This window comes from Scomber japonicus, chromosome 15 (genome assembly GCF_027409825.1).
Source record: "Scomber japonicus isolate fScoJap1 chromosome 15, fScoJap1.pri, whole genome shotgun sequence".
Classification (NCBI taxonomy): Eukaryota; Metazoa; Chordata; class Actinopteri; order Scombriformes; family Scombridae; genus Scomber; species Scomber japonicus.
Window position 1 is genome coordinate 24,891,840 of NC_070592.1, and position 16,552 is coordinate 24,908,391.

At 40.5% G+C, this 16,552-nt stretch overlaps 1 protein-coding gene across 1 annotated transcript in view; it reads right to left on the reverse strand.

Annotated features, from left to right (window-relative positions):
• Positions 1-4,594: 4,594 nt before the first annotated feature.
• Positions 4,595-16,552, reverse strand: part of fam135b (family with sequence similarity 135 member B) — a 35,383-nt gene continuing 23,425 nt past the window's right edge. The window contains exons 7-19 of the mRNA XM_053334340.1: positions 16,146-16,305; positions 15,715-15,764; positions 13,538-13,693; positions 12,467-12,540; positions 12,212-12,366; positions 10,140-12,132; positions 8,610-8,776; positions 8,271-8,362; positions 8,072-8,169; positions 7,023-7,174; positions 6,714-6,824; positions 6,045-6,158; positions 4,595-4,800 (exon numbers count right to left, since the gene is read on the reverse strand). Coding sequence (XP_053190315.1) covers positions 4,595-4,800; positions 6,045-6,158; positions 6,714-6,824; positions 7,023-7,174; positions 8,072-8,169; positions 8,271-8,362; positions 8,610-8,776; positions 10,140-12,132; positions 12,212-12,366; positions 12,467-12,540; positions 13,538-13,693; positions 15,715-15,764; positions 16,146-16,305 — 3,528 coding nt within the window. The remainder of the gene's footprint in view (positions 4,801-6,044; positions 6,159-6,713; positions 6,825-7,022; positions 7,175-8,071; positions 8,170-8,270; positions 8,363-8,609; positions 8,777-10,139; positions 12,133-12,211; positions 12,367-12,466; positions 12,541-13,537; positions 13,694-15,714; positions 15,765-16,145; positions 16,306-16,552) is intronic.

Consider the following 16,552-nt stretch of genomic DNA (forward strand, 5'->3'; position numbering starts at 1 on the left):
CCAATTGCAGCACAGAACACCAGTGAGCAGTTACAGATGAGGTGCAGCTGAGAGTCTAGGTGATTACTAATGAAGCCCAGGTGAACAGAGTTAACTGATGAGGTGGGTGTGGCTGATTAGCAGGAGTAGAGCAGGGGTGTGGTGAATGGAAATTTACCGGCAGCAGGAGAAGAGCAGAAATGACTGTGACAATACGGGCAATTTAAGCAAGTGACTATATAGGGGCCCTTGAGAAGTCATGGGGATCTTGATAATTATGTTGGTTACAATAGACACTGCTTGTGATGGGGTTTAAACTACACTTTTTCAATATTTCAAAATCAATGCCTGGTCCCTTAGTCTCACAGATCATGTTACTTGGGGTAATGGGCTCAATTGTAAAGCTGTATCTAACACTGAATCTCTACATATCAGTGATTAAACCTGAAGATTGAAATGTGATAATATGAAATGAAACACACAATTAGAACGCAAACTTGTGCAAAAGAAACATTTTTTTTATTGTAACATCAGATGTTATAATAATACTATGCTATATATATTTGTATTTATATTTTTACATAGAACACAAGCTACTAAGGAATACATACAGTACAGTCAGCAACATAGAAAAATATTAGAGTAGTATTGGCACAGATGAAGTAGTATTTACTGTACTTTACATGTTATACATTCAGCAAAATAACTGCAGAATGAAATAAATACATGTTCCTCACAGTGAAGTCAAACGTTTGTTTTTTTTACATTCATTTAAACACATGAAGGATGTTCCAGCAAAGAGCAGACAATGATTACACATCTCCTTTCACACACATACACACACACACAGATACATACACACATGACAGAAAGCTGCCGTTGGGCCTTTGAAACATATTCACGTACATATGACACACCTTCCTCCAATCTCTCCACACAGACACACACACACACACACAAACACACACATATGCTACACAGGGACAGGACACTCAGTAAAGGGCAATCAAATACAAAAAGGTTCAAGTCAGCTAGTTTTGAAGGTTGACAGCACTTGCAAGGATCTATTGGATTTATGGATCACCTTTTAAAATCGCTCTCAGTTATGACAGCAGCATAAATGTACACTTAACACTCTCAGAGACATATTTAGTTAAAAAACTCTACACTTATGGAGTTGAGCATAATGTAAATACATTTCTTTCTGATCTCATACCACACTTTCATGTGAGGACACCATCCTATGAAACCATTTCAAACCTGTATTTGCCCTTGAAGGGGCCATGCTCAATAACACAAACACTTTTCCCCCACATTGATTCTCACTGACCGTTTCGGGTAAACACACATGGCCTTAAACACACATGGCGAGGAAAAGCAAACAAGCTAAAATCTCATCCATGTGTGTGTATGTGTTGGAGGTGGGAGGAGGTGGGTGGATGTTGGGAAATGATGCATGATGCATGGCAGCTCGTACAGATTGCTTACACAGCTTTGCTTAGTGGCTTTCGGAGAACGATCTCTGCGTCCTGAAGGAGCCCATTTGATTAGAGTCAATCACGGTGACACTCTGCTTACCGCGCTTCCACACAGAAAAAGAGCACTTTGCACTGCCATCGTTTGTACTGGGAGACAGCGCACTTGAAGACGATACAATGCTTGAGTGGCCAAGACGGACAGCCGAGGTCGTTTTTTTAACGAGTGCGGGACACAACCTTCAGATCTAAAGAAGCCGCGCATGTATAAACAGCAACAACAACAAAAACACAGGAGAAACAAAAAAATGATATTGTAAAGCTAGTGGAGGTTGAGTCAAGGTTGTCAATAAAGTGCACTTGCTATCAAACCAGTGCAAAGGTTGAATATAGCTCTCTGTATGTACATAACTACATATGCAGCAGATGCATAAACCACCGTTGCATATGAGACATCTATGATAACAGTTCTCTATATGTCAAAAATGTAAACATCGTTTGATGGACAGCACAGCAGCGAGGAAACAGTCCTGGCCAGTATGCTGGAAAATAACAACTCTCGTGTCGCGCTTGAATGTGACAGCGAAGTTTGTGGAAAAGAATAAAAATCATTTGTACAATATAGATCTGAATTCGCTGATGAGATGTTCATAATATGGCAACGTGACATGTTGAAGAACACGAGACGGCGTCTGCTACGACGGTGATTCCCTGCTATCATCATGCATCATACTGAGCTTGGTTTATAGAAAGTGACATTGTGTTAAGGAGAATCCTGGCAGTTGGGTCCATATTATTCCATTTTTCCAAAAGCAACAATGACACCCTGATTCACCCTGAAGGTGTTAGCGCCATTTGAAAAAATGAGTTCCATAGTGGCTTTTGAAATCTACCCTTGCGTAGATGACTTTAATCTACAATTTAAAACAGTTCATTAAGAACATGATGGTCATTAGACCATAAGATTGCACTGAATGTGGATAATGTGTTTTCTTTTTCTCATTATACATAGACTATATTTGCTGTTGATTATATCAGTAAGCCTGCTTTGTGTCACATAATTCAAGGAGCAAACTGGCATTAAGTCATACACATTCATTGTATTATAGTGGTAGTTATAATTCTAAACATTTTCGTGTTAGAATGTTTATCAAAAATAATTGACCATTTGCTAAACCCCTCCCCAGAATAGCGATTGTCCAATTATAGCTTAGGAACCGTAACCTGTCAAGCTTTCGATTTCTGCACATGAAGCAGTGTGCATGGGGTTGTTGTAACAGGGATACTCTGCATTCAGAGAGTTAGGGAAGCCTTTCAGGAACACAAGAGCAAAAGTGTATGAAATAGTAGTAAGTGCGTTTGTGTGCTCTGTTGCAAAAATGAGCATGTCTGGCTAACTAGAACACTACCTACCAAACGTGGTAACCAAACATTATTTCTAAGGCCAAGGAGCACATTATCAACTAATTACATTCATTTTGGATTTTGGAGCTTGGATTAACATTAGGACCTCTGTCCTGCTATGTAGTTTACACTTCACCAACACCAGCCATCATAACACAGAATAGCTTTACATTTGCCGAACAGAATAAAGCTACACATTAGTCCTCATACTGAAAGCCCTATCTCTCTCTAACATTACCATCTCTAACACCAAGAGTAATAATCATAATACTATTACATTAGTATTAGTACTGCTTGAAATTCAAATAAGCATGTAAGTAGACAAAGAAAATTATGTAGGACGGAGATAAACGTCTGCAATACAAGAACAATGCTGTTTCTTTAGTCCCATGTCTTCTATGGATCATCATCCAGTATGGATGCTGACTGGGATATGTAGCTTTAACCTCCGTCTTTTTGTACAATACCATGTATGTAGCCATCAAGATTATATTTAAGACATTTTTAGAGGATCTTCATTTTGAACAAATCAAGAAATAAGTCAGAAACATTAAAAAGTCTGCTAGAGCATGAAGCTAATGTTGGCTTAATTAACTGGCTAGCTGATGATATCTGCTACTTGTAATTTCAGGTGGAAAACTCTATAGTTGCTGGCTAGAAATAAGAAGCATCTTCCTGGCTACCTCTATCTGAAATCAAAGACACAAAAATGACAAATTTCCCTGGTAAATCTGCCATCATTATGATTGTAAATTGCATATGGGTTGTGCAAAGCTAGAAAGCTTGACAAGAGTAAAAAGAGTAACTAAGGAGGGGTCAGCGAATAGTTACTACATTGAATTCAGTCAATCAACCTTTCAATGAATCAGTGCAAACAATCATCTAAAAAGTGGCTACACAGATGGCAGAGCCATTAGGTTTCCAAGATACTGTAATGCTCATTTATACTGTAGCACAGCCCAGCTCAGTCAGATTGATCTGATGTACAGGGAAACTTGAAGAAATGTAATTGGATATGCAGTATACTAAATCATAGGCTACATGGGGTAACACTTCCACTTGCATTGTATACCGTATAAACACTGATTTTCATTTGATGGATTTGATGATAGCAACACAAAAAAGGATTACATTTAGATGGACTAGTTACAATATAGATACACAAGCAGATAAAAAATAAATAATTTAAACAATATATTCATTTTTGTATAAAGGAACATCTATGTTTTGTACAACAAAATATGTATTGTACAATCAAGGGGATAAATGCTGCGCATCTATTGCCTCGGTCCTAAGAACAGTTCAAGACTATCATCAGTGAGATCCTTAAAGAAGAATTCAGTCAACCAGTGATCCTGAAGGCTCTAAACCAACTCTGAAGGTAAAGTAGTTAAATGCTTGAAACCACAATTAGCATCTGTTAGTGTTCTGGCTGAAAGGTTATTCATAAGGCCAACAAAACATCTGCAATCTACAGATGTCAGATGTTTTGTTTTGCATACACGCCGAACTCAGACCTCTGAGTTAGCAATTTAAACAGTCACAATACACTGATCTTTTCATAACGGCTGCTAACAATCCTAACAAATTGGATATACAGGTCTTGCCTCTTGGATGCAAGGGTTTATATACATTACACATACTGTACATAGTGATGGTAAGGACCTTATCTTCCAAATCAGCTCCATTAGCCACCAACACAGTGTGTCCAGTTGGCGTGCAATACTAGCACCTTTTTATTTGAAGTAGTTGAGCCCTGCCACTAAGAAGAACTTCTCTAGGAAAAGCTCAGAGTCCAAAACAGCGATGTGGGCAGCCCGGCCGATCAAGGTGTTAGCTGTGTTGGGCAGAGCGTGGAACACATTCTGGCGGATTAGCCGGCAATCTTTAGCCTCCACAAGTGGTTGCAGGAGGTTGTTGATCATCTCAGTGTATACTGGGCCTTTAGTGAAAAAAAAGAGAGGTTATGGTGGTTGTGGTGATACTACGTTCATGACCAGACACATTTTAGGAGAGCATTGTGCCAAGGTTATCTCAACAGCCTGTTGAATTATATTTATTTCACATAGCTGATGGTACAAACTGTCCCTTGTGGTGCATTTGCACTCAAATCATAATGGAATGACATCAGCTTCATAATGCTTAAAGGATGTGATGAGCATATGGTCACATGCTCCTGGTTACAGTTCTTTATATTTACAAGGGAGCCACATTTAGAAGAAATATCCTTTGACTTGATGGTAGCACTAAATGGAATTCATTATAATTCATCCTGACAGGGGAGATGGATATATGCACCAAATTGAATGGCAATCCATCCAACAGTATTCACTAAAAACCACAAATATCAACCTCATGGTGGGCTGACCAAAGTCATCAGTATCCATCGTCTGGGAATCCATGAATGTATCAAATTTCATGGTAATCAATCCAGTAGTTTTTGAAATTCTTCAGTCTAGATCAAAGCGGTGGACTGACATGCATATTCTCATCACTGAATGACCAATAAACTGAAGGGATATCATTTGATGTTGAGTCTCAGTGTCTTATGATGAACCTTACCAAGAACAAAGTTATGGTGGAGACACTGAACCTAAGATTTAAAAGAAAACAATCAAGAAAACTGTCAAAGCATAAGGAAATGTGTTATTAGTGATGACAATATGATTATCTAGATCAGTGTCAGCACAGTTAATTGAGATGGGATCGGTTCACATTGAATATAACAATCAAACTGAATCATCATTTCATTTTGTTCATTCACTCAGCTTGATTTGTTCATGACTGCCATTTTCTTGTTGGGAGAGGTGTTATTTTGTCAAAACCATCAGACCTTAGCAAATGACACATCTGTCCCACCAACATAATTTTCACATATCAGAGAGGCTGATGTAGTGATTGCTGGAAGTTACCTTTTTTTCAATTTGATGGAGAAATTATTTTGATTAAGGGTTTTAAAAGTTACATAGTCTCTTTCATTCTGTAGAATGGATATCTGGATCAATACTCTGCATACTCATACTGCATACTTTGCTACTGATACATAAGGTATCAGTAACAAAAAGAAACGAAAAGAAAAGGTAGGATTGGTTAATATTGAATTTTTATGTATTTTTATAAACCCATACAGTACATTAAAACACAAACAAGAGAATCCAATATAAGAATCATAAATGCACATCTAACCTGTGGTTCTGTCTTTGAGAGCAGTTTTGCACATCTCTATTCTGGCAGAGTGAAAGGGAACATAACGGTCCTGCGGAGACGCCACCAACACCACATTCTTGAAGAACTGGAGCCCTAAAAGTACACAAAACAAACGAGTAAATGACTGCAGATTGTCTATGTGTGTGGGTGTGTCTGTGTAAGAGAGAGGTAGTGAGAGAGGAAGACAGAAAAAGAGTGAATTGGTTGTTAAACGCAAAGTACAATCACAAAGTACAATGACAGGCTTGATACGATAAAACTGTGATTTTTCTCTAGTCTCCTGTCAGTGCGCTTTTAAGAGAGTGCACTGGTGGGTTTCCAATGACAGGGTTTGGATCATTTTGTCAGCCTGCCACAGCTCTGGAGGGGGGAAAAAAGCATTTTCAGGCTTATCTTCTTCAAGCCTGTGTGACAAACGACTGCTTTGTTCCACTCCCACAGTGGGGAGGCCTCTCACAGGCCTCTCACAGCTCGCTGGCAGGGGTTTGAGTGTTAGTGAACTGACATACAGAAATTTGACAAAAAAGAAAAAGAAAAAGATGACAACATTTTCATGAATATTTGAATAGAATTTCTTCAAGTAATAGTCTGTAAAGTGAGGTAGTCAATATATCTATATTTAAAAATGTGGTCGCTTTCAACCCATACCTGGTTTCTGACTCAGGAGATAGAGGAATGTTTTCCGCGGATCAACATGATCTCTGAAGGTGAGCTGCAGCAATGATCCCGATTTCTTCAGCTTTTGCATTAACCACAAACCTGACAGACACACATATACAATCAGGCACTTGCTTTTTGAAAAGCCAGCACAGAAGCAGCGGAGTATGGATGATATTCTTAGATAAAAGACTAGATGCTGCAGCAGAAAACATCGAGATGCAGCGCACATTGTAAATACAGCACATCTGCAGTGTATGTTGTTTTTTTTCTGTCCCAGAGCTGCGTGGATAGCCTCACCTGTGCTGACCAATGTGCTGTTGTTGTACAGCGTTCCCAAGTGTGGGCCTGACAGCGAGAGGAAAGTGTGCAGTTTGGGCAAATAGCAGCGGAAGCGAGGCCTCGTCAGCACAGAGCGGATGATGATGTTCCCTAGGGAGTGTCCAATGAAGCTGTTGGCCGAAGACAAACAACTTTCAGAGAGATAAACTTGCAACTTGAGTGGGCGGCTGGAAAAACAGTGCCTCCAACGCTGCTGACCTGCGACACCGTCAGCAGCGTTGGAGGAACCGGTATAGACAGAAGCTATTTGTGGATTCATGCTACTGCACTGGTGATTACAGAATATTCATTAACTTGTTAAATGTATGAATGTTCTTAATAGCGATGACAACTTAATGATACAAACACAGAGGGCATAGTATAAGAAATAATAATTTCCCAGCAGTGGAAAATACTGTGTCTATCACTCAGTTTAATTACTGTACTGTTACTGCTCATCGTCATATCTGCTTCTCATTTGTCTCTTAAAAAAAACACTAAATATAGAGGTAATGTGGAATGAACAGATGCTGTTGTGGCAGTCCATTGCTTTTGTCTTTCTCTCAAGAGAATACCCGACAATAAAGAAAGTTAACAAAGTTGAGTAGAAACTCTTACAAAAAAATAAATTGGCACATTGAGGGCAATTAAGTGGGAAGATGAATAGCTTAATTTGATAGGAACTAGGCAACCCACTGCTGCATAAAGGAGTACAGTCCATCAAGTGAAAGTCAGAAACTTATTGGCTATATGATAAGAGCTTTTCATCCATTTTGTGTCCTTATCCATTTTGAGTTTGTATACTCTATATATTATCATGAGGAGTGATTTTCAGAAGTAAAACATGCAGACTGAGCCCAAATATCAATTTACAGCCTCTGCTGCCATCTGCTGACCAAAGGAAATACTGCTGAAGTAGATGATTGCCCCTCTGCTGACTTGCCTCAACTAATCCATCAAAATCAGTCAAAGGGAGAGTTGTCAGTATTGTGCATTGTGTTACGCAGTATGAAACTTGAGCAACTGACCTTATCCTGCCTATGGTGAGATTGTACAGCTGGATATGCTGAATGATCTCATCCAGCAACCTGTCTGTCATGGTGTCAAAATCTGCAAATGTGTCAATCTGTAGAAAAACAGCAAAGAAAAGCGCAGTTGTCAATGTTCTACAATGTACTGTCCGTGTTATCTGTTATATGCCGCAACAGCTGCCTTCTAGAGATGTACCTGGTTTCTTTCAGACATGAGGAAGTCGAGCCTCGATCCTGGAAGTCCTAACTCAATAAAGGTCTTCACCAGCCGAAGGTCTGCGCTGTTTCCTGGAAGCAAAGAGGAAATTACAAATGCAGTTTCTGCTTCAGCTCTCAGTGACGGTGCCCATTAATCATTTAAGCGATACCTGGAATGTGTGTTAAGAAATTAGTTTTGGCAGACTACATAGTGGAACATGATATTTGAAGTTTGCAGGACATACACTCAGAGACTACATCACATTTACAATGCTAATAGGACACTTCTTGGAACTGTACAGTACAAAACAAGACATTCAACTATATGCCGACTCACCATCAAGCCCGTGGACACACACCACGAGGTGTATGCCGTCATCAAACTCCTCATCGTCCTCCTCAGGGGGAAAGTAGGGCAGATCTGAGGCCAGGAGAGGAAGGTCACTGTACAAGCTGGCCTGAAAGCTCAACTCTTTGAACAGCTCCTCTTTGGCTTTGAAGAAACTAGGAGAAAATAGGAATGACATTCAGAAAAGAACAAGGGGGATTATATTTTGTGTTAGCAATAAATTGAAAAGTTTCCAGCAATGTGCACCAACAAGCAAATGATGCACACCTTTAGTTACCTATATATAAGTAAAATGCTGAGCTAGGATTTCATTTTACAGGAAAAACTTAGTGAGAAAAGTGCATCTCTTAAAGTTTCATCAGTTTTCTCCCTTTGGTCCGAGCCATAATAGAAAACCTGTCTTGCATTTTCCTATTTGATTAATTTCAGTCCATGCTGCCCACTTACAAGGAAACCAAGCCTTATAAAGAGAAGTCTCAAAGTGCTCTAACTTTTATTACCCTCGTCATCTCGCCAGGTTACAGATTTTAGTGGTGGAGGAGTCAAAACAAATCAGATTCCAGTTCCTGTACTCTCAGCTAATCTTGATGGATTTGTCTTCACCCTTTGATGTGATTTAATACACTCAGGAGGCATTTCACCTAGTCTTGACTTACCTCGTTTCAAATTTGCCCTCACTTAAGTTAGTTATGCTAGGTTTTCCAAGTATCAATAACTGCAAGCTACTGCACCAGATGTCAACAGCCTTCCCCATATACCCATTTAACCTTGTGTTTTGGCCTCGTTTCCTCTAGTTGGTGTGTAAAGTTTTTCTTGAAGAGTGCCTGTATTTTCAGGAACATATTTCACCCAAGTCAGAGAGACATTCTTCTGCCTGAACATAAATAACTATCACATTAAAACATGCTTGAATGGATTAAGTCCAACAGAAAAGCAGCCCATTTTGCAGGCAAAGTGTTGATATATATTTCAAATTGCTAAAAGGAAAAAAAAATACATCAGAATTTCTCCCTTAGCCTCCTCTGAGTATCAAGTAGATGTCTTTCAATATGTGTATTTTTGCACAAAATGACTGTGTAGCCTGTTTGGAATTTTGCCCCCACCACTTACACTTAAAGTGCATTTGAGAGGGATCTTTTAAAGGCCAGTGTGAATAGGAGGAATGATTACAGTGAGGAAAAGCTCTTACTGTTCAGACTTGAAAAATTGTGGACCTATCTTTTAAGACAACAGCAAGCCGCATTTTCTTGAGAGTGGTATTAAAAAGCAAGAAAGCTAATGCACCTCTTATTGTGCTGTATCACCAACAACACAATGGTCATGCTATTAATAATGCAATACTCTTTAAAATTAAATCTGTTTTCATAGACAGAGAAACAGTGGCATGATGTCTGGTACATGCAAAAACAAAAGGGAGAAGCACAACAAATGTCATTTAAGCACATTTGAGTTTAAAGCACATTTACAGCACATTTTGCTCTTTTACTGACACTAATTTAAGCAAAAACATGGGCTCACTTCAGCATTCGCTCATTGGTTTCGTCATCCATGCTCAGGGGATTGAGTGAAGATGAGGAGATGATACCAAAAGAGCCCAGGGGCTGATGGGTAATAGGTGAGGTAGCCTGGCGAGCTGACATTCCACTGATGGACGGAGAGTCTCTCAGAGCAGAAGAAAACGGCAGACAGGTCGGGGCACAGGACACTGACATGTTCACCACTTCCACCATCTTCTTATTCATGAAGGCCAAGCCCGAGTTGGGGATCTTAGAGGGCTTTGTGTGGCAATCTAATGGTTCTTTCTCATTATTTGATATCCCATTGTGGTCAACAGATGATTCAACATCATTGGTTATCAGCCCTATGAGGTCACTCGGCCTCTGTGTTGTGGTACGACTGTTGGGGTAGTCACCGGAGTGTCTTGAAGAGTCAGGCTCGAAAGGAGTTTGGGAGGGATCCAAACCTTCCTTGTCATTAATGCCAATCAGTTCAGTCTGATGGAAACTCTCAGCTCCTCTGTTAACTACCTCCTGATCCACTGCAGGTTTATGCACACATGGTTTGTTTCCACAGCTGCAGGGCGCTGCTTCCGATTCAACAAGATGCACATCCTCCACTGAGGCGCTTACTCCACTGATGTCTGTTTGATGGTTGATATTCTCCCTCTGGCTGCTAATAACAGTACTTTCCTTCACATGAGGGCCCTCTACAGACTCTTGTAAAAGCAACACTTCAGAGACGCCACCTAACACTGACTTGATTCTGTATGTCTCTGACAGGTACTGTGGAGGGTTTGACTTTTCAGAGCTGATATTGTTGCCCATATTTGTTGTTGAACTCATGTCTAATAGTGATGATTCAGATTGTTCTGAATCTAGGTTGCTCTTCATAGAAGAGCAGCTGATTCTACATGAATTCTGGTGTTGCACTAAACTTTTACTATCTACTTCCTGGTTGAGTAGCACATGGTCCTCCTCAGTGTCTTCTGGGCTACTTATCTGTGGTGCAGAGACAGACTTGGTCAGTTTGCTGAGCTGCCTCTGCTGCTGGTCCTCCTCGTAGGGCAGCGAGCTGATAGAGGTTAGTGAGGCCTGTATGCCTCCACTTGGCAGACTGCCGTTGCTCTCCATCTGCAGGCCTTCCAGAGAGCTGCGGTGGACCGGGTGCCGACACACTATTTGCTGTGGGATCTCCCGTTCACTTGAGAAGTCTAGAGGGGGTCGTCCTTGCAGTGCAGCCTCCACAGGCCATGCCACCGAGCTGGGCTCACTCTCAATACCTGAATCAGAAATAACTGAGGACGAGCGCTTCATGATCTTGGAGCCAACCAGGCCTCCTCGGTGAGTCATCTCTTTTCTGAGATCCCCAGGAAAAGAAGGTAGAACTGGATGGGCATAGGTAGGGGGTAGACTGATGAGAGGGACATCTTCACTCTCATCATCCATGGAGTGATTTAATGGCATGGCAATATCAGACTCTTCTTCATTGTTCTCATTCTCTCTGGCATTGCTGTCATTTGTGGCATCACAAAGTTGGATGTTATCTTCTGTTAGACAATGAGCAGGAGACTCATCACTGCTGTTGTTACAGTCAATGAGGGGGTTGTGGTTTGAGGAGGGAACCATGACTGCTTCTTCTCTATAAGAGTCAACATCAGAATGTTTAACTGAAATGTACCCCAGATCTGAACTACAGCTGTCCTCAACTGGGGCTTGTTTTTCCTTTGGTTCCACCAAATCTTCTCCATCTACTAGAGAGGGTTCAGTGCTTTCCTCACTTGGAATGATTTCCTGGGTACCTCCGATGCTGGCACTGGTCTTACTCTGCTCTGCTATGAGTGACACATATGTGGGCAGGTCCATGCAGTCATCACTCTCCAAGGGGTCCTGGGGTATTGCTGGTGATCTGGCTCCCTGGCCGCTCTCAAGAATCCTGTTGGCGGGAGTGACAGCAGAATCTTGGCTGGTCTGCTTATCAGCAGTTGCAAGGATTGGCACATGTGATACCCACTCTGGAAAGACACAGACATTACAGTCTAAAACAGAACAAATAATATCTCAACACATTTTTAAGATGAATATTTTCTATACCTGTTTGAGGAGACTCCACATATCTGTCTTCAAAAATGATTGGCAGACTGTTCCAGTCTCCATCAATGTCCAGGCACTCAACAGGTAAAGGAGGCATCTTGGTCAGGTAGTCTGAGCTCCGGACTTCTGCAGCTATCTGGCCATGTCTGTTGATTCTAATACAAAATATAATAATTATTATAATAATACCATTAATAAGACATGTCTCTTTATTCATTTAATTATTTCTTCTTTTTCTGATAGGTTGATACTTACAGTTCCTCTTGAAAAGTCAGAGATATCTCTTTGGGGTGCTCGGTGAAGAAGTATGCTTCTGAAAACCTCCTGACCTAGTGTTTCCACAAACACACAAAACAATTATCACCTTGGTTGAGCCGCAATTTGATCTTTAATGGCTATACAACACTTCATGATAAAAACAGTCAGTCTCAAACAATGCAATTCGGCCCAAAGAAGAGAGATTCAAATCTCTTCCTCCAGTCTGACACAAGCTTGACCTGAAGCTTTGTCCTTCTCTAGCTACAATTAGAAAAGCGCCATCCACGAAACCCAGCCACTGTGACAGGCATATCACCGGGAACACGATTCCTGGTGTATTTTCAACTCACAATAATTACTGAATAAGTGTTAATTGAAATCCTAACTCCACCGGTGGGTGGAGGCATGACAGTATCCCCCGAGGTAATCTAATACCAAAGCAAACATGTTCATTATTTTCAGAACACTGAGACGAAACTGTCACATAGGAGAGCCTTGAGAGCTACTCCAGTGTGAAGTACATTGAGAATGGTTTCATACCCATATTAAACAGCCCAGTGATTAGATAGAAATTGCACTGGAAATTATATTAGTCTATTCAGCTTGGTTTTAGCTGATGAGGTCGTCAATGGTGTCATATCATTTCACTACTTCCCTGTGTAGCACTTAATGTGACTGGATCACTCTCAGGAGAGTCTGGTCAATTTAAGTTATAATTCTTACTTACAATTCAGATGATAACCTCCTCCTAGTCCAACATGATGGGGTGAGGTCCTCCATCATCACAACTTGTTAAAATGTATTTGTACAATTTCTGTTCTGCCCAGAGAGATCATTTCAGTATGGTGCAAGATAACCCAATTTGGCACTACATGCCTTAAGGACAGAGCTAAAAGAATTTCATGGCAGTGGTTATGAAACTATTTGGATTGTTCAGTAGTATTTTTGTATTTTGGTGTGGGCACTAAGGATGGAAATAATAAATAAAAATATCCCTACAATCAGTCGTCATTGCACTCTAACATGGACATTATCAACTCTGTAGCTCTGACGAAGTGTGACTCTCACCCTGAGCGTGTGGTGCTCCTGGGCTAGATAGGAGAGGATGTGGGGGTTGAGCACAGCCGCCTCCAGGAAGCGGCTCCACAGAGCAGCCAGCTGGGCGCAGAGCTGGCTAACGTCCCTGCTGATCTGCTCAGCTACCTTCTCATGGCCTTCCTGCAGCTGACGGGGACAGAGATGGGTCAGAAAAAAAATATCCCTATAGTATCAAAAACCTCCAAAAATACACCCTTTGAATTATTCTTTTTTTAGGATCCTTGGTTTTTTAATACTTATTGACAGCGCAGTGTCTGGAATCAGCCTGGCTTGCATGATTGATAGTTGGAGGTAAGTCATGTTGTAAATCAATGAACCCACGCTGCTCTCTGTAACGCATGGGCCACCATATCACTCCACACGTATACAATATTTTTAGAGACTTGCTTTAATATAAACTATTGCTATTTTTAGAATTGAATGCATCAGTGACCTCCTTCATGATGTAAACAAAAGTGTTTTAAGATGTTTAAAGGAAGCAAATATTATTCATATTCACCGCTTGCACATTAGCTTCATCTAAGCCAAAATCCAATGTCTCATAGTGAAAAGTGAAACTAAAAAACAAGCTTTAAGTGGTCAGTATTAATTATGTTAAGTATATTTTGAAGCATTCATTATTATGGGTTGCTGTGGAAAGGATAGCAGACTATTAAACATTAATGTAATCTAAGGCATCTTTTTGATCCCCGTAGAGAGAAATTCAAAATTGACAGCCCATAAGGGTGAAAATGATTTAAAAAAAAATAAAAATAAAATATGAACATAGCATAAAAAGTAAGGAAATTTGTGTTTGGTAGATCATTTCTTTGTTGTAAGAATGCTTCTTGGCAATAAATGTTATACTGTTGGAAAGCCTGTTTATTTCCCTTTTAAATGGAGCCACATTTGTAAGGAACATGCATTTGTGGGATGAGAAGCAGAGCTGAGTATGTGGGTTGTGTCCATGAAAAATTTGGCAAATCTCTGCAAATGCCGCACAGCTTATTCTGCTATTGACTCTTGTTTGGTGTTGTTTGATGGATGACTGAAGTCTGAAGAAATAAGACATATTGGTAATTTAACAATTTATTCATTTAACAAACAAGAGCCTCAGTAGTGTGTGGAAGAACCATACACAGCCACAATAGCCTGGCAGCTCCTCCGCATGCTGGTCACCTGACTGCTCACATGTTAGACTGTGGGATGGCATCATATTCTTCAACCAGCATGCGGTTGAAGTCAGCCAGCGTGGTTGTGTTGGTCACTCTGGCACGAACAGCACGCCCAAGCTGATCCCACAAGTGTTCAAGGGGTTGAGGTCAGGACTGCTGGCAGGCCGTTCCATCCTCTCCACTCCCAAATTCTGGAGGTAGTCTCTGGTAAACCGCTCTGTGGGGGCCAGCGTTGTCATCTTGCAGGATAGAGTTCGGCCCCAGACTGTGGAGATATGTGATAGCCACTGGTTGCAGAATCTCATCTCGATATCTCTCTGCATTGAGATTGCCTCCAATGATGACAAGCCTCGTTTTTCCAGTGAGAGAGATTCTGCCCCACACCATCACACTGCCTCCACCAAAGAAGGTAGAGAAGATTTGCCAATTTTTTCATGGGCGCAACCCACATACTCAGCTCTGCTGCTCATTCCACAAATGAATGTTCCTTACAAATGTGGCTCCGTTTACAAAGGAAATAAACAGGATTTCCAACGGTATAAGATTTATTGCCCAGAAGCATTGTTACAACAAAGAAATACTATACCAAACACAGTTCAGTATAGAATAAATAATCTCTGTGTAACTAATCTGCAATGTATAAATGTGCAATATGCATAAATATTACTGTATATATATTCCTGGGATTTACATAGGACATTATCATTATCAGTGTTTTAGTTATATAAAATTTGACAAAGTGACGGTGCTTCATTCAATTAATTCAAATTGTGGTTCCCAAGCTGCAAAAACCCTATTCAAAGAATTCACTGTTTAGAGCCAACCAACTTGGCAATTTTTCAAATATGTGTATAGAATGTGGTGTAGATTTGATGTATTGCCTAGGTTTAAAATGACAAATGCTGCAGAGAATGCAAAAGAATGTGGCTATTCTTTAATTAATATTAAGCCCTGTAATACATGGATAAATGTACACTCATACAGAATACATACCTGTAACTCTATTGTGATCTGATTAAGAGTTTCTTCTACAGGCAGCAGTTCTGTGGAAATCAAGGTTATTTGCAGAATTTAGTGCAAAAGCTTCATCACATTGTGTACCAAGCAAGAAAACAGGATTACTACACAATTCTGGTAGTCAAATATGTATGGCATTGAAATTCTTTTTATTATTAATCAGGACCAAACCTGAATAAAAATGAATATCGTTAAAACGAGTCTCTTTGGGTTGAAATACTTAAACTATAAAAGGGTGAATAAGAAAAATTACCTAATGAAATAATTTGCAGAGGGGAATAAAGTCTAATTGTGGGCTGTTAAGCGTACTTTGTATTAATCTACATGGACACGCACTGGAGAGGATTGCACATCATTTTCCACTAATGCGATTTTGAGTTTTAATACGGAGCTTTGCATACGCTCACCTGAGTCCAATGGAGTCTGCTGGAGCTGTGGGATTTCCTTCAACAGAGCAGTGTAGTAGGTATGCAGGCCTCTGTGTGCGACCAACAGGAGGCGACAGAGTCTTCGGTGCCACGTATGAGCTCTTTGCATGCAGTTTTCACTGGGCACATAAAAGCTTCCCTGCGGAGAAGGAGCCACAGAGGAAATGTCAGCTGCTATGTAGGTCAGTAGTCACCTTTCAGAAAATGGCCTGCCTTAATGATGGACATGTACACATACTTGAACTTTACAGCCTCCAAAGCAACAGTTGTCAGTGCCCTTGTTTTAAAAGGAGCTTGTTTCTGCATTGGCAAAGTCAGGATAATTACTTGCGAGATCAAATAAGACGTTAGCAACAAATGGCTCCTAAACACAGCTTGCTGTGAGC